Genomic DNA, 26425 nt, shown 5'->3' on the forward strand with positions numbered 1-26425 from the left:
TTCTGTGAGCACTGTTAGCTAGAAGTGCTGTGGTAGCTTTAATGGACAGATGGTGCTTTCTTAGAGAGCTTAGCGATATCTTGTGAGAGCTAAATGCTTATATCTCAGATGGCGGTTTGCTCTCACCCTGATTTTCAAAAACCCTCTCCTTATATACCTTGGATGATATATCAATTTTCTTATAATAGCTTTGGTCTGAGGTTTAAAACCAGATTTAAATTCAATGGGTTTTCAATCGCTAGGTGCTTACACAAATTAATTGGCTGATTCTAGCTAGTTGCCAAAACATCAAAACAAGCCTAAGGTTTCTAATCACACAGCCAATAGATACATGTTTCAATTTCAGAACTGTCTGTACCCTTTCAGCTGCTTAGACATATTTTTATATAAATCTCTAAGCTTAGAAAAGCATCTTCCCTCCTAAACGAGTCACGCACTCTTCTCTCATATCATTTTTTTTACAAACAAATTCAAGCTTCCTGCCTTCCAATTCACAATTATTCTACACAACTTCGTAACATAGTCAATCACAACTATCATGCAATTAGTCTGTTTTGACATTTTGTCCCCTACAAGAACTATTGAAAAGTATTTGGAGTTACAATTTACAAACCTATATTTTGAAAAATGGTGTACACTTTCAGACATTCTAACTTTGCTCTCTGTGTCTGTTTGGTAAATGACTCCTAGTTAATGAAGGTGCTTTCTTCTTAAATATATTTGATTGTACTGGTTTAGGACTCATAACTTCTAGTGTCACTGATACATTTATTTTTAACTGGTTATATATTCAATAACATGGAATAAGAATGGAGTAATTAAAATAATTTGGAAGTCAAAGGTTCTCATAAGTCAGTATTACACCAGCCTAATATGGTTTTACATCCAAGCTGACCTTGTTCCTCTCTCTGCCTTTTCAGGAATGATTCTTTATCAGGTTTCTTCGGCTGTCTCCTATTTGTCAATCTCCCAAGAAGTGGAAAGATAAATGTCATTTCACTAGCTACAAGCCTAACGCTCTTCAACATGAAATTTCAAATCCTGTCCAAAGTATTGGCTGTATATTTGGAGTTTGCAGGTTTAAACCTTGTCCACCATGATCACACTGGATTTATGAAGAACTGTAACTCCTCAGACAACATCCAGCAGCTTATTAATTTAATAGACTCCTGTCCATTCCTTGACATTCTACCCTTGACAGTCTCTCAAGATAAGGCAAAGCCTTTTGACAGGGTAGAGTGCACATATATTTTGCTGTTTTCTGTTGGATAGGTTTTGCAAGAACAGAGATGAAGGTTTCCACCATTGTGGATGCTGTATCCATACAAATTTTACTGGTCCAGAGTAAAAGCGTAATTTGAATTCATGATGGTACTTTCAAGATTGAGATGTGAAAAACAACCACTGAGGTGATAAAATAATATTTGTTATTGTTAAATTCAAAGGAATATTCAATTCGAGCTGCAATAACTAACATATTATTTCCAAATAATTTAACCTGACTATTAAACCACAATCCCCCCAGCCCCATAATAGTCACACAAAATAATAACAAGTAGTAAAAGGAAGACATTGGAATGCAACTGTCACCATTTGCTGTTCCCATCAGGGGCCTTTGAGACATTAGCTAACAATGTGTAATTTTAAGAACAAATACTCAAAATTAACAGCTACCTAAAAAAAAATATGCAAAATATGAGCCAAGCTTTCTTTTTCAAATGCCAAATGACCTGCATATCATTTCTAACATTTTATGTTTTTGGTATTACCGGTATATACTTTTTCCTCTAATCTCTTCCAATCTGCAGTCAATGCAACAAAATAGCTACACCCCTTGTGTGTGATAATTAACAATGTACTAGAAAAGCACAATGATATTTTTGCCTGATAGACTTAGTTGTGAAACGACTTTTCATGTATTCTCCTGTCTCCAATGTGGTCTTAAACTGGCTGATTTCAAGCATCTCCCTGCCTTCCAATACAGGTTGCATTTTCAAATGACCCTTTGATTATGAATCTGGATTTGGTGCCAACAAGAGACAATTTTAAAATGTTTTATTAATACCACACTTGTCAAGTGCCTACAGACATCTGGATACGTTAAAAATATTGTAGAGTTATACAGATCTAAAGTATAGAAAAAGGCCTTTCAGTCCATCATGTCTGTGTCAGTCAAAAACAACCACCTAATTATTCATAGAATCCCTACAGTGTGGAAACAGGCCCTTTGGCCCAACAAGTCCACACCAACGCACAGAGCATCCCACCCAGACCTATTCACCTAATCTACACATCCCTGAACACGATGGGCAATTTAGCATTGTCAATTCACCTAGCCTGCACATCTTTGGACTGTGGGAGGAAACCCACGCACACATTGGGAGAATGTGCAAACTCCACACAGACAGTCACCCAAGGGTGGAATCGAACCTGGGTCCCTGGCGCTGTGAGAAACTAGTGCTAACCACTGAGCCACCATGCCACACCATTTTCTAATCCCATTTTCCAGCATTTAATTTTATTGAGTTTTTTGAAAAGGTCACTTACATAGATTTCAGTAAAGCCTTTCACAAGGTCCCATGTAGAAGGCTGTTCCAAAAGGTAAGAGCCCACAGGATCAAGGCAACTTGTCAAACTAGACCTAAAACTGGCTTGCAAGTAGGAGGCAAAGGGTAAGGGTAGATGTTTGTTGTGATCGGAAGTCTGTGACCAGTGGTTTACCACAAGGATTGGTACTGGCACCCTTGCTAGTTGTTATTTACATTAATGATTTGGATGTGAATGTAGAAGGTATAATTACTAAGTTTGCAGATGACTGGAAAATTGCTGGTGTTTTTGATAGAGAGGAGGATGATCTCAGTCTACTGTCTAAAATTGATCAGCTCGTGATTTGGGCAGATGAAGTTTAATCTGATAAGTGTGAAATGATGCATTTTGGGAGATCTAATAAAGAAAGGATTTACACAATGAATGGTTGGTCTCTCAGGAGTACTGAGGATTAAAGGGACCTTGGTGTACAAGTCCATAGATCCTTGAAGGTGTTAGCACAGGTAGTTAAAGTGTGAAGATGTACGGAATGCTTGCCTTCATTAGCTGGGACATAGAATATAGGAGTAATGAAGTTTTATTACAACTTCATTATACATTAGTTAGGCCACAGATAGCATGTTATGTGCAGTTCTGGTCACCATACTATCAGAAAGACGTCATGCACTGGAGAGGATGCAGAGGAGATTACTGGATGTTACTTGGAATGGGAAGTCCTCAGTAATGAGGAGAGACTGTATAGGCTGGGTTTGTTTTCTTTAGTGCACAGGGGGCTGAGGGTAAATCTTAATGAGGTATTCAAAATTATGAGAGGCACAGATAGGAGAGATTATGAGAATCTTTTCCCCATAGCAAACATGTCTAAGGCCAGACAGCATAAGTTTAAGGTGAGGAGCAAGTGGTTTAGAGGAAATCTGAGGAGTTTTTTTTTTCTCCCAGAAGGGGGTTTCTACCATATATTTCTATATGGAAGGTGCTGCCTCAGAGGGTGATGGACACTGGTATTGTTACAACACTTAAGAAGCCACTGGTTGAGCTATAGATCAAGTTGAGGTAAATGGGATTGGTGCAGTTTGATGTTTCTTTGTTGGCATAGACATGGTGGGCCGAAGGACCTGTTTCAATGCTGTATGACTCTATGACATTTGGAAATTAGACCTGTATTCCTTAGCATTGCAAATGCACATCTAAATGCTTCTAAATGTTTATGAGGGTTTCTGCCTGTATCATTCTTACATGCAGGATGCTCCAGATTCCAACCACCCTCTGAATGAAAAAGTTTTTCCTCACATCTCCCCTAAACTTTCTGCCCTTACCTTAAATCCTGCTCCCAGTCATTGATCCTTCTGTCAAGGGGGAGAAAAAAGGGAAAACTATTCTCCTGTCCACTCTATCTATGTGCCTCATAATTTTATACACCTCATCATGTCCCCTCTCAATCTCCTCTGTTCTAAGGAAACCAGCGCAGTCTGTCCAATCTTTCTGCGTAACTGAAATGCTCCAGCCCGGGCAACACCCTGATAAATCTCCTCTGCACCCTCTTCAATGCTGTCATATCCCTTCTATAAAGAATTGAACACAATACACTAGCTTTAGAGTAACCAATGTTTTACACAGTTCTAGCATAACTTCCCTGCATTCTATGATCTTCAAGGTCTCTATGATCCTTGGTGCTTCCTAGCGTCCTACCATCTTTCGTTTATTTCCTTGCCTGTTTCTTCTGCCCAAGTGCATCATCTCCATTTGCCATTGATCAGCCCATCTGACCAGCTCATCTATTTCCTCCTGTAAACTTAAGACCATAAGAGATAGGAGCAAGAATTAGGCCATTCAGCCCATCGAGTCTGCTCTCCCATTCAATCATGGCTGATAAGTTCCTCAACCCCATTCTCCTGCTTTCTCCCCGTTAAGATAACTTAGGCTATCCTCCTCACTAGTTACCAATTCTCCAATTTTTATAACATCTGTGAACTTACTGATCAACCCTCCTACATTCATGTCTAAATCATTTGAGTTAGAGTCATAGAGATGTACAGCATGGAAACAACCCTTCACTCCAACTCATCCATGCTGACTAGATATCATAGAACATAGGACATTGAATAATTCAGCATTGGAACAGGCCTTTCAGCCCACATGTTGTACCAAACATGACACCAAATTAAGCTAATCCTTTCTGCCTGCCCTTGGTCCATATCCCTCCATTCCTTTCATATTCATGTGTTTATCTAAAAGTCCCTTAAATGCCCCTATCATACGTGCCTTCACCACCACCCCTGGCACTGTGTTCCAGACTCCTAACACTCACTGTGTAAAAAACTTCCTCCCCACATTTCCTTTGTACTTTCCCCTTCTCACCTTAGATGCATGCGCCCTAGTATTAGGCATTTCAACTTTGGGAAAAAGATTTTGACCGTCAACCCTATCTATGCATCTCATAACTCAATAGACTTCTATCAACTCTCCCCTCAGCCTCTGCTGCTCCTGAGAAAACAACCTGAGTTTTTCTAGGGGTTTTCTGAAGAAGGGTCCAGATCCGAAACGTCAGCTTTCCTGCTCCTCTGATGCTGCCAGGCCTGCTGTGTTCATCCAGCTCTACACCTTGTTATCTGAGTTTTTCTAGCCTGTCTTATAGCTCATACCCTCTAATCCAGGCAGCATCTCGATAAACATCTTTTGCACCCTCTCCAAAACTTCCACGTCCTTTCTGTAATGTGGCGACCAGAATTGAACATAATACTCTAAGTTTGGCCTAACCAAAGTCTTTATATATATAAACCACATTTGTATAAACTACAAACAGCTAGGGTCCTAACACTGACCACTGGAGGAGCCCACTGGAGTTCCAGACAGAAAAACACCCCTCAACCATCACCCTCTGCTTCCTGCCACTCAGCCAATTGTGAATCCAATTTGTCAAATTTCCTTGGATCCCATAGGCTCTTGCTTTGCTTTTATTTCCCATGTAGGACGTCATCTTACTGAAATCCAAGCACAGTTAAAGCTTGCCCTCATCTACACACCTGGTGATCACTTCAAAAAAGTCAAGCAAGTTAGTCAGACATGACCTCCCCTTAACTAAACCATGTTGATTGTTCTTGATTAATCCCCACCTCTTCAAATGCAGGTTAATATTATCTCTCACAATTGTTACTAATAATTTCCCCATCACCAAGGCTAGACTGACCATCATGTAGTTTCCTTGCTCCCTTTTTGAATAACGGTATCATATTGGCTATTCTCCAGTCCTCTTGCACCACTGGCCAGAGAGGAATAGAACATTTTTTCAAGTGCCTCTGCTATTTCCTACTTTATCTCACTCAACAACATGGGATACACTTCATTCAGCCCTGGAGATTTATCTACTTTTAAGCCTTCCAGATCGCTCAGAACCTCCTCTCTGTCTATGCTAATTTCTTTAATTGTATCGCAGACCATCTCTTTGATTTCTATATCTATATTGTCCCTCTCACTAGTGAACACCAACCCAAAGTATTCATTAAGAGCACTAGCCATATCCTCTGCTCTATGTAGAAAATACCACTGTGGTCCATAATGGGCTCTATTCTTTCCCTCATTATCTTTTTACTCTTATGTACCTGTAAAACAACTTAGGATTTCCTTTATTTTATTGCCAGTATCCTTTCATATCCCTTTTTATCTCTCCTAATCTCCGTTTTAACTTCCCTTGTGTGGATTCTATACTCCTTTAGGGGCTTCTGCTGTCTTGAGCCTTCAGCATCTGCCATTAGCCTCACTTTTTCTCTTAATCCAATGTTATATATCCCTTAATTTTCAGGGTTCATAGGATTTGATGGTCCCCAGTATATAATCATAAATTGGAACGGAAAATGTTTGAATTATTCTGTCAGTCTTGCAGTGTCTGTGAAAAAAGAAACAGCATTAATGTTCCAAGTTGATGACCCTTTGTCCGATGAAATACCATTAACTTAAAACGCTATTTCTCTGCACAAATACTGACAGACCCATTGAGTATTTTCAACATTATCTGTTTTCAAGCATTTGCACTACTTTGCTCTTGGGGTGTTGTTGTAATCAGCCAAGCAGGTGCAAATAAAGTTGAAGGAACCTTTAGCCTCATATTCTACGCAACTCATTGTCAGGTGCACATTGAGAAGGATGCACAATGAAAAGGCTGTTAGGACAGATGCCTAATCTCCACTTCTGATTAGAAAAGCCAAAAGAAGCAGGTAACAATTGGCCATTACAGCAACTGAAAGTCTTTCTTATTGACTGGAATTAAATGATATTTTAAAAAGTTCTTCATAAGGGACCACTTGCATCTAGAGTGCATTGAAGGACACTTATGGATTGCACCCAAATTGAGAAGAAGCATGGGTAGTGTTGAAGGGCTTGATTGAAAAATCAGATCTATTCCCTTCATTTGCATTGTGCAGTTATAGAGCAAGATGTTGGCATTATGGCAATATCACTGGATATTAACCTAGAGTTCTCGGCTAATGTGGACATGAGTTCAAATAAAATCATGGCAGCTGATTTCAATTCAGTACTAAATCTGGAATTAAAAACTGATACCAGAAATAGTGACTATGAGACTTTCAAGATTGCTGATACACCCATTTGATTAACTAATGTGTTTTACATAACAAAATCTGTTATCCTTACATGGTCTCAATATGACTCCAGACCCATGGCAATGTAGTTGACTATCCTCTGAAATGGCCTAGCAAGTCATTCAGTTAAATTAAATCACTACAGAAAAGTGAAAATGGAATAAAACTGTATGGACCATCTTTTTAATTCACTCTTAGGACATGGACATTGCTGGCTGACCAGCATTTATGACTGTCCCTAGTTGCCCTTGGGAAGGTGATGGTGAGCTAACTTCTTGAATCGCTGCAGTTGAGGTGCTGTAGGTTGACCCACAATACACTTATAGATGGAATTCCAGGATTTTAACCTGGTGACAGTGAAGGAACAACATTTTCCAAATCAGAATGGTGAGGGCTTGGAGGGGAACATGCAGATGGTTGTGTTCCCATGTACCTACTGCCCTTGTTATTTTAGATTAAAGTGGTCAAGGACTTGGAAGATACTGTCTGAGGATCTTTGCAGTGCATCTTGTACATAGTACATATTGCTGCTGCTGAGTGTCAGTGGTGGAGGGAGTGGATGCTCTGCCGAGCAAGTGAGCTGCTTTTTCCTGCATGGTGTTAAGCATCTTGAGTGTTTTGGAGCTGCATCATCAAGGAAAGTGGGGAATATTCCACCATACTCCTGACTTGGCTTTTATAGATAATGGACTGGATTTGGGGAGTCAGGAGTGAATTACTCACTGCAGTATTCCTAACCTCTGACCTGCTCTTGTAGCCACTGTGTTTATGTGACAAGTCCAGTTGAGTTTCTGATCAACCCCAAGGTTGTTGATAATGGGGATTCAGAGATGGTAATACCACTGAATGTCAAGGGGTAGTGTTTATATTGTTTCTTTTTGGAGATGGTCATTGCCTGGCATTTGTATGGTGCCCAGACCTTGTTAGATTCAAACATAGACTGCTTAGCATCTGAGGAATCATGAATGGTGCTAAACATTTTGCACTGTGCACATCCCCAAAGACTCCAAGGTCATTAATGAAGCAGCTGAAGATGTTTGGGCCAATGACACTAACCTGAGGAACTCCTACGGAGATGTCATGGAACTGAGATAACTGACTTCCAATGTGTCAGGTATGACTCCAACAAGTGAGAGTTTGGTTCTTGATTTCCAATGATTGCAGTTTTGCTGGAGCTCCTTGATGCCACACTCAGTCAAATGCGACCTGGAGTCAAAAACCGTCACTTTCACCTCGCCTCTGGAATTCAGCTCTTTAATCCATGATTGAAGCAAGGCTATGATTAGGTCAGGAGCTGACTGGTGCTATAGGACCAATTGGCCAAGTTGGATTTGAGCTGCTTTTCCTATACAGGATATACCTGGGCAATCTTCCACATTGTCAGGTAAATGCCAGTGTCTTAACTGTACTGGAACAGCTTGGCTAAGGGAGTGGCAATCTCTGAAGCACAAGTCTTCAGTAATATTGCTGGAACATATTGATAGCCTTTGCACTATCCAGTGCTCCCAATCATTTCTTGATATTACCTGAAGTGAAGCGAATTGGCTGAAGACTGTCATTTCTGAAGCTTCAGATTGCTGGAAGGGGCCAAGATAAATCATCCACTCAGCACTTCTGGCTGAAGATTGCTGCAAGTGTTTCAGCCTTATCTTTTGCACTGATATGTTGGGATCTTCCATCATCGAGCACAGAGATATTTGTGGAATCTCCTCCTGCAGTAAGTTGTTTAACTGTCCACCAGTATTCATGACTGGATGTGACAGGACTGCAGAGTTTTGATCTGTTGGTTGTGGGATTGTTGAGCTCTGTCCATCACTTACTACTTGTGCTGTTTGGCACACATGTCATCCTGTTTAATAGCTTCTGCTGGTTGACACCTTATTTTAGGTATGCCTGTTGCTATTCCTGCCACTGCCAAGCTTCCTTACACTCTCCATTGAACCAGGGTTGATCCCTAGCTTGATGGCAATGGTTCAGTGGGGCATATGTTAGGCAATGAAGTTGCAAATTATGTTGTAGCGTAGTTTTGCTGCTGTCAATGGCCCATGCACCTCATGGAAGCCCAATCTTGATTTCTAGATCTGTTTGAAGTCTGTCCCATCTAGCATGGTGATAATGCCATACAACACAATGAAGGGTATTTTCAGTGTGAGGGCGGGACAACTTCTCCACAAGGACCGCATGGTGGTCACTCTTACCGATACTGTCATAGACTGCTGCCTCAGTTTCATATGCATCATTGCTCTGTGCACACATTGTAAAGTATGATGAGCAACTATGTTCATCATGACTGGCAAAAGAACTTTGTAAATTACATGAGTCGTCATATGCCAGGTTATTCACAACCTTGTATATGTTCTGTAGGTGTTTGCAGCAATTCCACAGATTGGGAACAATCTAATAAACTGTAGGGGAGATAGAAATGGCAGCAAACAGCACTGCACTGCACCACACATTCCAAACCATATTCAAAAGAAATTATGCTATTGACAGTATGATGATCACACAAAAAGCTGCCACAAAGGGTTCATGGAACTTGTGAATGAACTGCTACAACATTGCATACCAGTAGACTATTCTTGCTGTCTGACTTTTTTTTAGTGTTTGTATTTTGTGTACTTTTCAATTTTATAGCATCTTTAGGAAGTGATTCCCCTCCTATCTTAACATCTTTTAAAATACACCATGGCATTCTACATTGCTGCAAACCACTTCTTACTCAGCTTAATGAAAGATAATTTATTAATCTATTTTAATTTTAATTATTAGAGTAAAGCATAATTATGCTTCAGCTTTGTGCTGGCTTGTATGTTCCTTTAGGGTTCAATTTTGTTTTAATACTGTAATAATATGATTTTCTGTAGTGATACTGCATTGTGACAAACTTTGACAGCTAAGCATGCTCAATATTCTTCTATAATTCTGATGTCAGCTGATAAACTCCAGTCCCGCCTATTCCCTGCAGATGTTTAAAAGAAGAAAACATTTGACTGGCATGAAATGTTAACTTTATCAACGCTTATTAATTTCACACTTTTCCCAGGCCAAATGCTCAGACTAACATTAACATTAATGGCATAGCTTCCATAGACTGCTGACAGTACTAAAATTTATGATGAGCAATTTGTTTTTGACAGCAAGATTCTACAGTAACAAAGAAATTTGTTGTGCAAACTAATACCAAATTATCATTTCCCAAATACTCTTCTTTCCCAGCATTGATGCTGCAGATTGTATGGCACTCAATGAGCTGGTCAGTTAGGCAAAACTTTCATGGACATTTAGAAACGGGAATTTGAAACGAGATGGTGAATTTTACAGATATATGCCTTCAGTAGCAAGGTTTCAGCTGAAACTAATAATTCAAAACAAAAGATTCATCCCCTAGAAATCTAGTCTGATTCTAATTTCCAGTATTTTAGACTCCAAGTATGAAAGAAGAAGGAAGGGTAGTATGGTAACTCAGTGGTTAACACTGCTGCCTCGTAGTGCCAGGGACCTGGTTTCAATTCCACCCTTGGGTGACAATTTGTGTGGAGTTTGCACGATCTCCCCCATGTCTGCATGGATTTCCTCCGGATGCTCTGGTTTCCTCACAAAGTCCAAAGATGTGGAGGTTGGGTGGATTGGCTATACTAAATTGCCCATAGTGTCCAGGAATGTGCAGTCTAGGTCGATTAGCATGGGAATTATGCAGGGTTACAGGGATAATGTTGGTGGAGGGGTCTGGCTGGGATGCTCTTTGGAGGGTCAGTATGGACTTGATGGGCTGAATGGCCCGCTTCCATTCTGTAGGAATTTTATAGTAACACTGGGGTGAATTTTCTGCATCATATAATTTTCAGGCCCAGGGCTAAAAGTTTGACAGTACTTCATCAACATGACGTCTGCTGTCCTGTCATATGCGGGGGATGGCCTTCATTAGATCAGATTGGAGGCACCATTCTCAAGATCCACAGCCCAATCAGATAGCCTGAGAGTTCTATAGACCAGTGCCAGCAGAGAACAGTGGTTACTGCTGGGACAAGAAGTCTTGAGAGGAGTGTCCCCAAAGGGCATACGGATCCCACAAAGGAGACACCTTCTTGCCTGCTGGCAGCTAATTCTGTGAAAGCTGCTGGTGAGTTGATTATGCTCATAATATGGGGGACAGGTTGGAGGTGCGCAGGTAGATGGAGGCCTTACAACCTGCCTTATTTAGTTGCTACATCTGCCTTCAAATCTACCATCAGAAGGGCAGCCATAAAATTCACTCCAGTGTTCAGAATATACAGCGGCATTTTTAACCCCGGTTGCAAACTGGACATACAGGACACCGCTATATTTTTTCAGTGTCAGAGCTAGCTATTTTATTTCCCAAACTTGTTTCCGTTTGACTATTGGAATCAAAGGGCAAATCCACAAGGCTTTCAGAATCAGTCTGCCAGAATTCCCAATGAAATAAATATTGAATCTGGGAAAGGACTAACACGAATTAAGATATGCCAAAGAACAGTAATGAAGAAAATAATAACACTAAACAGTATCAACACCATCACGCCCAGACCAGTTGGTGTCCATCTCAAATCTTATGCAGAGTGGGCATGAAAAGACATCCTAATTTCTTCTTAAAAAGTATACGCTCTTCCTTAAATGTTTAAAAAAAGGACAATTTTTCGCGGCACGGTGGCTCAGTGGTTAGTATTACTGCCTCACAGCGCCAGGGACCTGGGTTCGATTCCACCCTCGGGTGACTGTCTGTGTGGAGTTTGCACATTCTCCCCATGTCTGCATGGGTTTCCTCCGGGTGCTCCGGTTTCCTCCCACTGTCCAAAGATGTGCAGTCTAGGTGAATTGGCCATGCTAAATTGCCCGTAGTGTTCAGGGATGTGTAGATTAGGTGGGTTATGGGGGGATGGGTATGGGTGGGATGCCCTGAGGGTCGGTGTGGACTTGTTGGGCCAAAGGGCCTGTTTCCATAATGTAGGGATTCTATGATGGAAAATTGGGAGTAGCTGTTATCAGGCGAGTCCACATTTGACACGTGCGAATTGTTTAAAGACCTGCTGATGACAGTTTAAGATTGGCACTTTCCAGTAAGGAGGAAGGACAAGGATGGCTAGGTAAGGACCCTTGGATAATCAGGGAGGTTGTGAATTTAGTTAAAAGGTAAAAAGAAGCATTTGTAAGATTTAGGAAGCTAAAATTGGACAGGGACCTTGAGGAATATAAAGAAAGCAGTAAAGAACTCAAGCAGGGAATTGGAATATAGAATCCCAAGGCATTCTATACATAAATTAAAAACAAGAGGATAACTAAGGAGAAGGTGGGACCACTCAAAGGAGGGAACTTGAACTTGGAGGCAGAGGATGTGGGTGCAACCCTAAATGAATACTTTGTGTAGTATTCACCAGGAAAATGATATGGAGCATCATGAAATTTGTGTGGAGTATGCTAATATGCTAGGGCATATTGAGATCAAGAAAGAAGTGGTGTTGGGCCTCTTGAAGGGCATTAAGTTAGATAAGTCCCCAGGGCCCAATGGTATCTACCCCATGTTTTTGAGAGATGCGAGAGAGGAGATTGCTGGCACCTTGACCAAGATCTTTGTATCCTTGCTAGTCACTGGAGAGTTGATGTGCTCCCGCTCAGGTTCGAATCCTGCCGACTATGATTGAGAGCTACGGGAAAATACGAAGAGAGTTTGCTACTGTCTTTAGTTTGGGAGAGGAACCACTGCTAGGGGGGTGCAGGGGAAAACCGGGGTGGCATGGTGGCTCAGTGGTTAGCACTGCTGCCTCGCAGCACCAGGTACGCAGGTTCAATTCCAACCTTGGGCAACTGTCTGTGTGGAGTTTGCACATTCTCCCTGTGTCTGCATGGGTTTCCTTCAAGTGCTCTGTTTCCTCCCACAGTCCAAAAATGTGCAGGCTAGGTGGATTGGCCATGCTAAATTGCCCATAGTATTCATGGATGTGTAGATTTGGTGGATTATAGGGGATTGGTTTGAGTGGGATGTTCTGTGGGTCACTGTGGGCTTGTTGGGCCAAAGAGCCTGTTTCCACACTGGTGGGATTCTATGAATATACAAATAAAAGCCCAGTGAATCTAGTCTTTCCTTACATGTCAGTCCTTCCATCCCAGAAATCAGTCTTTATATAGTTTTAAATTCTTTTCTCTATCTACCATTAGGACAGAAAAGCTCAAGGCAGCTAAAAGCTTGACTCTTGAATAAAATAAAACAAAGAACTGCAGACGCTGGAAAGCAGAAACAAAAATATCAATTGCTGGAGAAACTCAGCAGGTCTAGTAGCAGCTGTGAAGAGAAAGTGGAGATAATGTTTAGGATCCAGCGATCTTTCTTCAGAACTAGCAGTAGCTAGGAAGTGGTGAAACATAAGTGGAACATGGGGGTTGGGGTGGTGGTGGGTGGGGAGGGGCGGAGGGTGGTGGTGTCATGGTGGCGTTGGTGGTAAAAGAGTAAGCAATGGCCCAGAGGTAGAAAAATACATTTGGTCAGACAAAGGAATGGATAATGGTAAGCCAAGGAGAAAGAAAAGCTGTTAATGAGGATTGTGAGTAGGTGCAAATGAGTTTTTGGAAAGAATTCTATGGTTCGTTTGAAAAGTCAACTAATTCTCAGCCAATTAAAAATATGTTCTTGCCTTCAACTGCAATCCACCTGTATCTGACTTCTACAAAAAAGAATTCTGCAAGACTATCCAACTGCAACAGTTTATTGCAGATTGACTGACTGAACACTAATTCACATAAATTAATGCCAAAACTTTTGATTTTTAAGTAATTCAAAATTGCAGCTTCCTCTATCTTACTTCTTTCCTTTATTTCAGCTGATGTATGTGATGGCCAACATGCTTTTATAAATTCATAATAAATCCTAATTTTTAACTGTGAAGAATCTGCTATGGCTTATTTTAAAATCTGACTTCATATCCAGGGTTTTGGGGAACACACCATCACTAACTTCAAAACGGAAAAAGAATGAAAAACAAATCACCCAAATTACAAGCAGATAAGGAGACAGAAAAATAAATCAATTTACTTCACCCTCTTGTCAATGACATATGTTTTAAAGAAAGAAGTGAGAACATTGCAAATGCCCTAATTATAGCTTTCTGAAAGCATCATAATATGGAATAAAATCAGAAGTTGCTGGAAAAGCTCAGCAGGTTTGGCAGCATCTGTGAAGAAAAGATCAGAGTTAGCGTTTTGGGTCGGATGAGCCTTTCTCAGAACTAGTTCTGAAAAAGGGCCACCGGACCCGAAACGTTAACTCTGATTTTTTTTCACAGATGCTGCCAGACCTGCTGAGCTTTTCCAGCAACTTCTGTCTTTGTTCCTGATTTACAGCATCTGCGATTCTATCGGTTTTTATCATAATGTGGAAATGGAGTATCCCCAATTTTAATCAACCATTGCTGGTCGTACCTTTATTTACCTTTTTCCCAAGCAGATGAAATTCCTACTTACTCTTTGCCTCACTTCCTCCTTTAAAGCATACATTAAAGCCTGCCACTTTCTTACATTATGGTTTTCTTATGCAATTCAATTTTTTGCTTTCTGTGAAATCACTTTGGGACTTTGTATTATATTAAAAGTGCTCAAGAAATACGTGACAACAAGATGCAGAGCTGGATGAATAAATACGTCATTGTTCTTGCATGGCACATTTTTGATTGCGGAATGGCTGCACATTGACCAGCTTAGAAAGAGCATTGTTTGTGATCCTACCTCATAGTGCTTTTCCAAACAATCACTGCACCACTGATATACCAGGCCACTCATTACAATTATTAGAAAACCGTAATCATACATCTCTGATACCAACTTCACCTTCAGTAAACCACACAGTTGCTGTCAATACTAGGAGCACAATCTTTGCTCATTCTTATCTTGCTACTTCCACATCAAAGCAGTAGGCTCTTCATAGATCTGGCAGCACATCATCAATTAACTCATTAGAATGTTATTCATGTGCACATTTCATTGATGCTACTTCATCAGCAATGAATGGTTTCTCTCAGTTCTTCCAGTCTCAGCCAGTGAAAATATTTGTATTCACAATGATTTTCAGATGAATCATGAAACAGGAATTATATTCTCCTCATCCTTTCCTACATGCATCATTCCCACCAGCAGAAAAAATGCATAATGGGCTTGAGGATTGAGATTGACTCCACTGTGGCACAAACTAGTTCTACAACACAATAGAATCTTTATCTCGATTCACATATTAAAGAATCAATGTTTCTTTTTGATGAGGAGGGATGGATCTAGAATGATCTATGCCTCTTGAATTCAAGTTGGGACATATTGGCAGTAACATTTGCTTTATTTTCTGCAGTGATTGCTCTTTGTAATAAGTCTCCCAAGCCTCTTGTCATTATAAGTGCTGATTATGTTAAATTGTGGTTTTCCTGATAGTGCTTTGGATTAAAGTTTAATGACAGCTAAAATATTTTTAAAAACTCAAGAAATTTCAGTTACAAAGCAATTCCATTCCGTAAGTGCACACATTTGCATGTATAATTTCACATTAAAATAATTCATTTTTACCTTTGCTGTACACAACACAATTGTTGTTGTTATCCTCTGCTCCTCGCCAAGTCACATCCATTAGCCACTTGGGACCAGCATGTACTACTATAGGGACAGCCGCTTTTGTCTTCTGTACAAAGGAAGATAATAAACAGATGCCGTTTGTTTTTTGTGATTAAGAACTTGATGAATAATACTAATTTTCAAAGAACCTTAACCCCCAAACACATAAGCCAAAGCCAAAATCCCTTGTTGAGTTCTTACAGAGGACAGAGAAAGGCGTATTGAGTGTAGTATCTCTACTGATTGACAGAATTATTAAATCAGAAGTTTTCAAATGATAACAGATCAGATCTTCCAGATTAATAAATCTCCAATGGTTTTGATTTAAACTAAAAATGACTTTGTCAAGAAACTGTGAAACCTGCTGGTGAACTTTAGAAACTTTGTCTCCCTAGAGTCATAGTCATAGAGATATACAGCACAGAAACAGACCCTTCGGTCCAACTCGTCCATACTGACCAGATATCCTAAATAAATCTCGCCCCATTTGCCAGCAATTGGCCCATATCCCTCTAAACCCTTCCTATTTATGTAACCATCGAGGTGCCTTTTAAATGTTGCAATTGTACCAGCCTCAACTGCTTCCTCTGGCAGCTCATTCCATAAACACACCACCCTCTGCGTGAAAAGATTGCCCCTTAGGTCCCTTTTAATTCTTTTCCCTCTCACCTTAAACCTATACACTCTAGTTTTGGACTCCACTAGCCTGGGGAAAAGACCTTCTTTGGGGGTGGCACAGTGCTCAGTGGTTAGCACTGTAACCTCACAGCACCAGGGACCCGGGTTCGATTCCAGCCTCGGGCGACTGTCTGTGCAGAGTTTGCACGTTCTCCCCATGTCTGCGTGGGTTTCCTCCGGGTGCTCCGGTTTCCTCCCACAGTCCAAAGATGTGCAGGCTAAGTGGATTGGCCATGCTAAATTGCCCGTAGTGTTCAGGGGTGTGTGGTTATAGGGGGATGGGTCGGGGTGGGATGCTCCAAGGGTCGGTGTGGACTTGTTGGGCTGAAGGTCCTGTTTCCACACTGTAGGGATTCTATGATTCTCTATTAATCCTATTCATGCCCTTCATGATTTTATTAATCTCTATAAGGTCACTCCTCAGCTTCCAACGCTCCAAAGAAAATAGCCCAGTCTATTCAGCCTCTCCATATTGCTCAAACCCTCCAACCCTGGCAGTATCCTTGTAAATTTTTTCCGAACCCTTTCAAGTTTCACAACATCCTTCCCATAGCAGATGAGATCATAATTGCACACAATATTCCAATAGTGGCCTAACTAATGTCCTGTGCAGCCGCAACATGACTTCCCAACTCCTATACTCAATGCACTGACTAATAAAGGCAAGCATACTAAACACCTTCTCTGCTTTTCTACCTACCTGTGACTCCACTTTCAAAGAACTATGAAGCTGCAATGCAAAGTCTCTTATTTCAGCGACACTCCCCAGGACCTTATCATTAAGTGTATAAGGCCTGCCCTGATTTGCCTTTCCAAAATGCAGCACCTCACATTTATCTAAGTTAAACTCAGTCTGGCACTCCTCGGCCTATTGGCCCATCTTATCAAGATCCCGTTTTACTCTGAGGTAATCTTCTTCATTGTCCACTACACCTCCAATTTTGTTGTCATCTGCAAACTTACTAACCATACCTCCTGTTTTCACTGTTAGATGAAATGGTTAAAGGTCACTTGGATTCTAAGGAAACCCAAGGATGCAAGTTCTGAAGTAGTTTTTTTTTGTTTATTGAATATGGTGCTGTGAGAGAGCTGTAAGAGGAATATATCAACTGTAAATTATAATTTAAGATGGCAAACAAGATGATGGTTCAAAGTAGTTAAGAAATACACAATGTATTTGTCATTAGCTTTGCTATTTTCACAAATGTCTGTGCAGAATTTTTTTTTATTTGTTAACTCATGATTGGTGATCTGTGATAACTATCCCATTTCCCGTACATACATATATATATGAATATGCATAAAACAAATGCATTGCTGATGTAATTAATACTACATGTAGTGCCACTAATATATTTAATATTGTCGATACAGTTGATAGAGTAGCAAAAAAGGCCCTTCAGTCCATTGGGTCTGTGCTGATCAAAATAATCACCTAACTATTTTAATCCCATTTTCCAGCACTTGGTTCATAGCCTTTGTATGCCTTCGCATCACAAGTTTACATCTAAATGTTTATTAAATGTAGCTCTCTATCAAGCTCTCTAGCAATTGTAAAAAAGCACATTTTTAGTCCTTACTTATTAAACAATGACTGGTTTCCTTCAGCTTGGTATCTAATATGCTTACTATTATATACTACACTGTGTATATGAAATATTTCATGTCTTCCATAACTATAAGGTACTTGCTAACCATTCAGTTGTATTCTTCATTGTCATTTATAAAGTATTTTAAATGGCAACAATTTTCTCCGTTTTAATTACTTATCATCTGCTTATATCATTTGTTTGTCAGGATTTTTGTTCTGCATACTGCTTACTCCCTGTGTGATGAAAAATTTTGCAATATCAGTTCTAAAATTACATCCTACTGTTTAAAGCCTGAAACTGGAGCTCTGTTCCCACAGCTTAAAATAATACTCAGAGCTTATTTTTCTATATCCTATGCATGGTGTTGGTGAAGCCGCACCTGGAGTACTGTACAGTTTTGGTCTCTATTTAAAAAAGGGACATACTGACAGATTCACTGGGGCATTTCCTGGGATAAAATGTTTGTATTTACCAAGAACAGTTTACCAGGTTAGACCTTTATTCATTAGAATTTAGGAGAATGAAGGGTGATCTTGTTTAAATATGCTGTATTCTAAAGGAGCTTGACAGGGTTAATGTTGGGAAGATATTTCCACTAGTAGGAGAATCTTGAATGAGGGGACATGGTTACAGATAAGTAGTCACTCATTTAAGCTGAGATGTGAAGGAATTTCTTCTTTCAGAGGATAGTGAAAATGTTTGGAATTCTCTCTCAGAGAGTTCAGGATGCTAAAGCACTGAAATCGTTGAAAATGGAGGTAGATAGATCTTTTAAAAATCAGGGAGGGATAGCTGTGGTGAGGTAGCACAAAAGAAGGTTTGAGGCCTGGGGCAGATCACCTATAATTTTGTTGAATTAGGGGCATGCCTGAGAGGCCAAATAGCCTCGTCCTATTCCTATTTCTTATGTTTTTTTGTTGATGTCTTCCATAGGATGGCCTCTTATGTTTTCTTTGCACACTGAAATGTTTAAGCTTCTTCTGTTTGTTTTCATAACACAAGGCTGCTTCTGATCAGCTTCTGTCTCCAGTCTACACTGCCCCCAATGCTAAATGTGTCAACCTGTTCCTTGGTGACTAGAATTGGATGCAGCATTCAAAATGGGCTCTGACCAGATAGTTAACACAATTTGAGCATGAACTCTTCTGTCTTTTTACTCTTTTGGTGAAACAGATCAATTTCCTATTAGCTTTGCTGATTGCTACTTTGCACTGGCTGCACATTGTGGTGAAATTTTCTCATTTTCAGTCGTAATTTTTTGTCAGTTGAGATTCATGGCTCCTGGTCTCTTATGGCTTGGAGTGACTTTTCTCCCACAATCTTCCATCTTCACTTTATTCCTTATCTAATTGAGCTTTTGGGTGCTGTTCCTGAAGAATTGTGCACTGAAAGATGCTGGGGCCTTCTTGTGTTTACACCATTGGTGCCATATTTAAACACCATCTGCTGTCCACTTCAAATTCTGCAAGTCAGGAGCAGCCCCTTACACTGAGCTGCTAGACTGTTCACACCAAGGACATAACCCAGATAAAATAAAAACTTGTCTGCACTTCATGCTTAGGGTTCTAGAAGGATTTATGAATGGGGTGGTGGGGAGAAGGGTAGTATTTCTTCCTGCTGACCACCAGAAGAAGCCACAGCACCGGAACACAATGGCTCAGTGGTCACCACTGCTGCCCCACAATGCCAGGGATCCAGGTTTGATTCCACCCTTACATGAACGTCTATGTGAAGTTTTTACATTATTCTCGTGTCTACGTGGGTTTCCTCTGGGTGCTCTGGTTTCCTCCCACAGTCCAAAAATGTGCAGGTTAGGTGGATTGGCCAGGCTAAATTGCCCATAGTGCCCAGGGATATGCAGGCTAAATGAGTTAAACATGGAAAACTCGTGGTTACAGGAATAGGATAGTGTAGGGTGATGGGTCTGGGTGGGATGCTCTTTAGAGGGTTGGTATGAGCTGAATGGCCTACTTCAACACTGTAGAAATTATATGATAACACCACACCAAGTCATCTGGTCCACAAATTGCAACCTGGGTCAGCACTGTTTCTTGGGCAAAGCAAGATAACCAGCAGAGCAGAAAGAAGGTCAATGATCTGCATTCTGAAAGGGTAAGTGTAAATACCTTTTCTCTGCTCCTTCATACTCACAGGTCCAGCACTCACTCTAACTGTAACTTATAAAAGCCTCTCAGCTGAGTTGGAAGTTAAAGCATTAGCACACATTGGCATAATGAAACAAACTGGAAGTAAATAACCTCTAATTCACCTTACACTGAAACCAAAACTTTACTTTTTTAATCCTTAACTTAACACTCAATTGGGGCTGTTGTAATAGTACCAAGGTTACATTTCCCAAACTGTGCAGAAAGTGTTTTTGCAACTTTGAATTAAACCAGAATATACAGGAAATTTCAACTGTGATTTGTAGTTTGCATTTGTTCTTAACTTCAATAAATATTATGCTCTTTTTTATAAAGTCCAGGACACTATGGTTAATTAAAAGCTTTCTCAATTGACTGTTTAACAATTTATGGACATGCATACTCAAGTCCTTCTGTTTTGGTGTCCATTTTTGAAGTATATCCTGTATTTTAAATTGTTGCTGCATTCTTCCGCTCTCAAAGTGATGATTTTTTTTTTCCTGCAGTAAATTCCATCTGCTACTTGTTAGCTTACTCCATCCTCTTGAAGTTTATTAACATCCCTTCACAGGTCATAACACTTTTAAGCATTATGCCATCCGTCAATTTTAAAATAGTGACATGCAGACCAAAATCTAAGTTATTAATAAATATTAAGAGAATCTATAGTCCTAATACTGACCAGTAGGAAATTCTATTACTCCCTCCACTCCACTTAAGCAGCTCTTACTTGTATTCTATGGGCTCCAAAATTGCTGAAAAGCCTGTTATTTTTTGGCATGACATGTCAAAGTCTAAGTACACCCTATCAACAGCATTGCCCTCATCAATCCTCTCTGTTACCTCACAAAACACTCATAGAAGTTAGTTAAACATGGTTTGTCCTTAAAAAAAAACCTATCTTGCCTTTCCTTATGTTAGCCTTATTTGTCTAAGTGGCTACTAATTTGTTGTTGTTCCTCACTGCCCCCCACCGCCCCTCGCCACATCACCATCCTGCTTCTCTTGCTGTTTTATCAAATGTCTTCTGAAAGCCCATGTACATCATATTGAACAGTTTAAGCTCATTAATTCTCCATGTTACCATCAAAAAAAATCAAGCATGTTAGTTAAATACAATTTACAAACAAATCCACATTGTCTTTCTTTGATTAATTAGCATTAGCCAATGTAACTATTAGCTTTGTCCCAAATTATCATTTTGAAAAGCATTCTGATCAACCAGGCGGATCTGAAATGTATGTATAACGATTTATTCATTTACTTCCAGTTCTGCACATTCCTCTCACAACTTCATGCTGCTTTCCCAAAATTTCATACCATTCAATCACTCCTCACAGGCATCTTTTTTTCTGCACACCTCCTGCGATCCTTGTCAGCTTTATCCTTGCGAAATTTCATACCTCTTTTTAACGAACCTCTCCAAGTTCATTCCATCCAGTGGATGAGCATGTGTCATTGAATCAATCATAAGTCTCTTTTCTTAAGAGGTGGAGGGGTGGGGAAGAGGATGGGAGAAGGCCCTCTGTAGACTATATAGTTCACAACTACAGAGGAGATGTGTGAAATGTGAGGTTATGGCACCTCCATTTGTCATAGATGAAGAGGCAGGGAGCTTCCAGCTATTTGGTAATACAATTAAATAAAAACCACCAACTGTCATATGGTACTCCCTCAAGTCAATTTGCTTTTAACAGTGAGTGAAATATGGTCAACTTTGTCTTTTTTTTTCCCCAAGGGCCAATTTGTAGGCAGTAGCCCATGGGCATGGCAGCTGACAAGTCACAGAAGATCTAACTACTTTGAAGGGTGTACCATCACAGGACTCACTCAGACCAAATAGTAGTAGACAGTCACACTTTGGTAGGACCATTAGACAGGGTTTTCATCTGAAGAGTCATAGTTTGCATGTGAGCAAGAGCACTGAGTATTTTCAAGGAGAGCAGTCTGGAGTCCACATTGGAATGCTCCTCTCTCCAAATTCTGATCAGCTGAACCCCAGGGGTATTTGAAAAAGAAGAGAATAATTGAACTGCAGCAGACATTACATGCAGCTAGTTCTTCAAGGTACATTTATTACAACTGCAGGGATTGCTGGAGCCTACCTCAAGAACAAATGGTACAAGTCACCTGCTAATAAGCTAATGTCTTCTTCAAAGGAGAGCTGACCAGGACTATGGAAGGACATTTATTCCAAACAAAGTAAACCATTCAAATATTCTATAACAGTGTGCAGAATTTGGATGCCAATATGTTTGCCGCATTAAGTAGGTGACAGATACCATATAGTTTGGCCTTAAGGATCACATTGATCTACATCTATGTGTTCATTAGCACAGTGGAATCAAGAGTGTGACAACAATGGCAATGGCAAAATCACTTATGAAAGTGAGGAGTCAAAGTGGTTCATGCTGTCTTACCTCTTGACGGTAGAGCCTGCCCATATTCCAATGCAAGGAATTGGTGGAGCTCACACAGCCTCTAAAGCTCAGTGGACATTTGCCAAGGGTATCCTGACACTCACAGCAGGTATCTTGAGCAGTCTGCCTCTAATCTGATGAATCTCATAGAGCTTGCATCACATGGAAGTGTAGGAAATGAAGGAATATGTCTTCCACCAAGGGTATGTACATACATATCTCAGAAAATGTTGTTCTGACAAGCTTTTATTCTTGTATTTAATTCACATACACATTATTCTATGTTTGTCCCTTTCCTATCTTGTCCGTTATTGGCAGTTAGTGCATAAGATGCCTGCTTAATTTGTTTGAAGATGAATGTAAGGGCGTGAGTGATGGGAACTATTGATGGGATATAGATGGAGTGGTTGGTTAGCTACGAAACTGCTCTGTGTCCGCACAGTGTTGGGTGGAGCAGGAAGAGTTGCTGATGAATTTTCTGGTGACAAGGGTTCTCTGGTGCAACCTAAGTGATCCTTGCATTAACAAGACATCCCTGACATCCCTCGCAGAAATGTAATCAGCTATAGGTTGATAATCACTCTCCTCTTCTGAATTACCAATGGAGGATCTGAACTCTTTATCTTGTTATTCATGCAGGTCCAAGCCTTGCTGTTGCACAATGTTGTGCAGAGCATAGAAAACAGGAGGGGTCCAATCTACTAGAAATTCAAGAAAATAAGCAGCCTAAATGGAAGCTTATGTAAATGCAATCTCAACTGAACAGCAATGTGTAGGAAGAAAGAGAGTAAGTGAGGACACTTATGACAAGGTAACAAGGAGCATGAAAAGATATTTAAACATAAAATGAAAAAAATACCCGATTAAAATGAGATTAAATGTCTGTACATCAAAAATCACAGAGCCCATAATAAAACAGGGGTGCTGGAGGTAAGCATGTATTGAGAGGAAACAGGCATAGTATGGATTACTTGGACATGGTTATAGAATAACAAGGTCTAGAAATTAAATATTGCAGGGGAAAACAAATTTTAAAAATATAAAGTGGGATAAAAAGGGAAGGGGAGTAGTTATTCTTGTTTGGGATAACATAATGCAAATAAAATATAGGATGCAGTGGTCAGTAAGACAAAATTAAAATCTGTATGGATAAAGATAAAGGATAACAGGAGAACCATCAGGCTAATAGAAGTAACATGCAAACCATCAAATAGAGGAAGGCATGAGGAGACAAATAAAAAAAGGTGAGTTAAGCAAAGCAGAATAAAGATTATGTGGGTTTTGAACTATACTAATATTTTTTGGACAGAAGAAACAATAATTGAGGGAATATTGTAGGGAGCTCTGACAATATATACTTAACATCCTTCCAACTTATCTAACTCCTTCCTAAAAATCTCAACAAGGGAATACTCACTAATGGATCTAGTAATGGGGAATGAATAAGAACAGATAAGAGAAGTTAAAGTAGGGGAACAACTAGGCAACCATATAAAACAAAGAACTATGGATGCTGGAAATCTAAAACAAAAATATAAACTGCTGGAAAAACTCAGCAAGTTTGGTAGCATCTGTTGACTCTGCTTCCTCTCCACAGATGCTGTCAGACCTGCTGCGTTTCTGCAACAGTTTATATTTTTGGTTAACATCAATGGTTTATTTTGAGGGCCAAATAGAACTTGGGAAATGAAATAGGCAACTCATTGACAAACAACCATGAAGAACAACAATATTTAATACAGTGCTCAATACAGCACAAGGGAATTTTTTGATAAAAGGAAAGCACAAACTAAATATTAGTGGAAGTTCATGAATGAATATTAAGAGAAAAAATCAGTTTTAAGAAGAATACCTTGAGAAGATAGCAGAGAATGCACAATTAGAAAAATTGTGTAAACATTAGGAGGGAAGTAAAAAATAAAAACTATTAGGAAGGCAAACAGGCATTTAAGAAAATCAAGAAGACAAAACAAAATAGCAAATTATTTTACAGGTACATCCATAAATGAAGGAAGGATGCTCTGATAATAGGACTATTGACGGATAGCCAAGATAGTGCTACATGTAACAATAGAGAAATGGCAGAAATATTAAATAATTATTTCTCTTCAGTATTTGTCAGGCAGTTGAACAGGGAGACAACATTGAAATGAGTAATAAATAAAGCGTATTTAAAAAATTAAAATAAATGAATAAATTAAACAAATTCAAAGAGGAGAAAAGCCCTTAGTCTGAATGGATTGCATTCTAAACATTTTCTAAACTTTTTATTCAGAAAAAGAATAGTACCAGAGGACTGGTGAATGGCTAGTGTAATTCCTACATTTAAGAAATAGAATTTTTTTAAAAAAGCCCAGTGAAATATAGACCAGTCAGCTTAGCAGCAGTGGTGTAGAAATAATTGAAACCTTACTGAACAAGAAAACAGAAGAACAAATACAAAAAAAAAGATAAGGAAAATCTTTCTCAACCTTTCTTACTGACATTTCTTGAGAGGTAACAGAGAGTACAGAAAAGTAATGTAGTGACTGTAATTATCTGGATGTTAAAGAAGATCTTGAATAAAACGACCCATGGAAACCTGATGAGAACAGTCACAGAATGCGGTCCCAGGGATGAGTGGCAGAACAGATTGCTAGTTGGCTTCAAGAAAGTAAGCAAAGTGTGGGTATAAAGGGTAGCTATTACATTGGTAGAAACTGGGAAATAGTGGTCCATATGGATCAGTACTGGGAACACTGCTGTTCACAACCTACATTAACTACATTGGACTTTCAAATCAAAATTACAATTCCTGAATTTAGGGATGAGACCAAATTTTGCGAGGGTATAGTTAATACTGCAGAGGACTGCAACAAATGGCAGGAGAATTTTAATTAATGCGCAGGCTGGGCAAAAAAAAAGTGAATGAATTTCAAAATTGAGAAATGTGAGCTGATACATTTTGCTAGGAAGAATAGGGAGGTCACATTACTTGGTAGATGCAGTTCTAGGTAGGATAGAGGAACAAAGTGTTGATGTAATACATCAATTACTAGATATTGTGCCTCAAGTTTAAAGGTTTGTAAAAATAAATGCAAAGTGGGAAGGTTTATTTCGTGAAGTTTGCATTTGGAAAGTATAGAAGTTATGCTATATCTGCAATAAACCTTAATTAGGTCATACTTGAAAATGTATTTAGGATTGGTCATTATATTACCAAAATGATGGAGAGGCACCCGGAGAGTGCACAGAAGGTTTAGAAGGTGGATACCACAAAATGTGTGCAAACATATATCAGCTAACAACTGACAGGAACAAATAGAGGGATCTCTTCTTCCTAGAAAAAAATAGGTTAAGAGGGCTATAAGAAAGTCACAGAATCACAGAACTGTTACAATGCAGAAGGAGGCCTGAAATGTTCATGACTTGCCTGAGCCATCCTGGCTTACCTAGTTCTTATTTTTGTATCATTCTCTATAAAATTATTCTTCTTCTGTTAGGTTGTTTTGAAAATGTATGCTTTTCAAAGTTCTCTAATATTGTGAGACAGTCCCTAATAGCAGCTGCTTATAAAGGAATATTTCCTCCTACCTTCACTGAAATTTCTGCTCAGTAAGCATAACTTCTTGCAATAAGTCCTACATAAAGCACCTCTTTCCACCTATCACCAAATTCCCACTTTGGATAAAATTTCCCAAATACGCTCTGTATCTCATTTCACTCCACTGTAATCTCACCATGTATCCCTTGCCTAACTGTGCAGCTTAAAGAAAAAATACATTTTTTCTGTCTTTCAGCTATTTAAAGACTGTCATTAAGAACTTTCTTACTAAGTAATGTACTTGTGCCTTTCTTGTGATTTCATT

General features: G+C 39.6%; 1 protein-coding gene across 1 annotated transcript in view; it reads right to left on the reverse strand.

Annotated features, from left to right (window-relative positions):
- The window catches only part of zfpm2a (zinc finger protein, FOG family member 2a), a gene marked incomplete at its 5' end in the record, with an annotated part of 198739 nt that extends 182917 nt beyond the window's left edge, over positions 1–15822 (reverse strand). The window contains one exon of the mRNA XM_048595900.1: positions 15699–15822. Coding sequence (XP_048451857.1) covers positions 15699–15822 — 124 coding nt within the window. The remainder of the gene's footprint in view (positions 1–15698) is intronic.
- Between the last annotated feature and the right edge of the window lie 10603 nt (positions 15823–26425).

Source organism: Rhincodon typus, chromosome 4, assembly GCF_021869965.1.
Source record: "Rhincodon typus isolate 14 chromosome 4, sRhiTyp1.1, whole genome shotgun sequence".
NCBI classification, from domain to species: Eukaryota; Metazoa; Chordata; class Chondrichthyes; order Orectolobiformes; family Rhincodontidae; genus Rhincodon; species Rhincodon typus.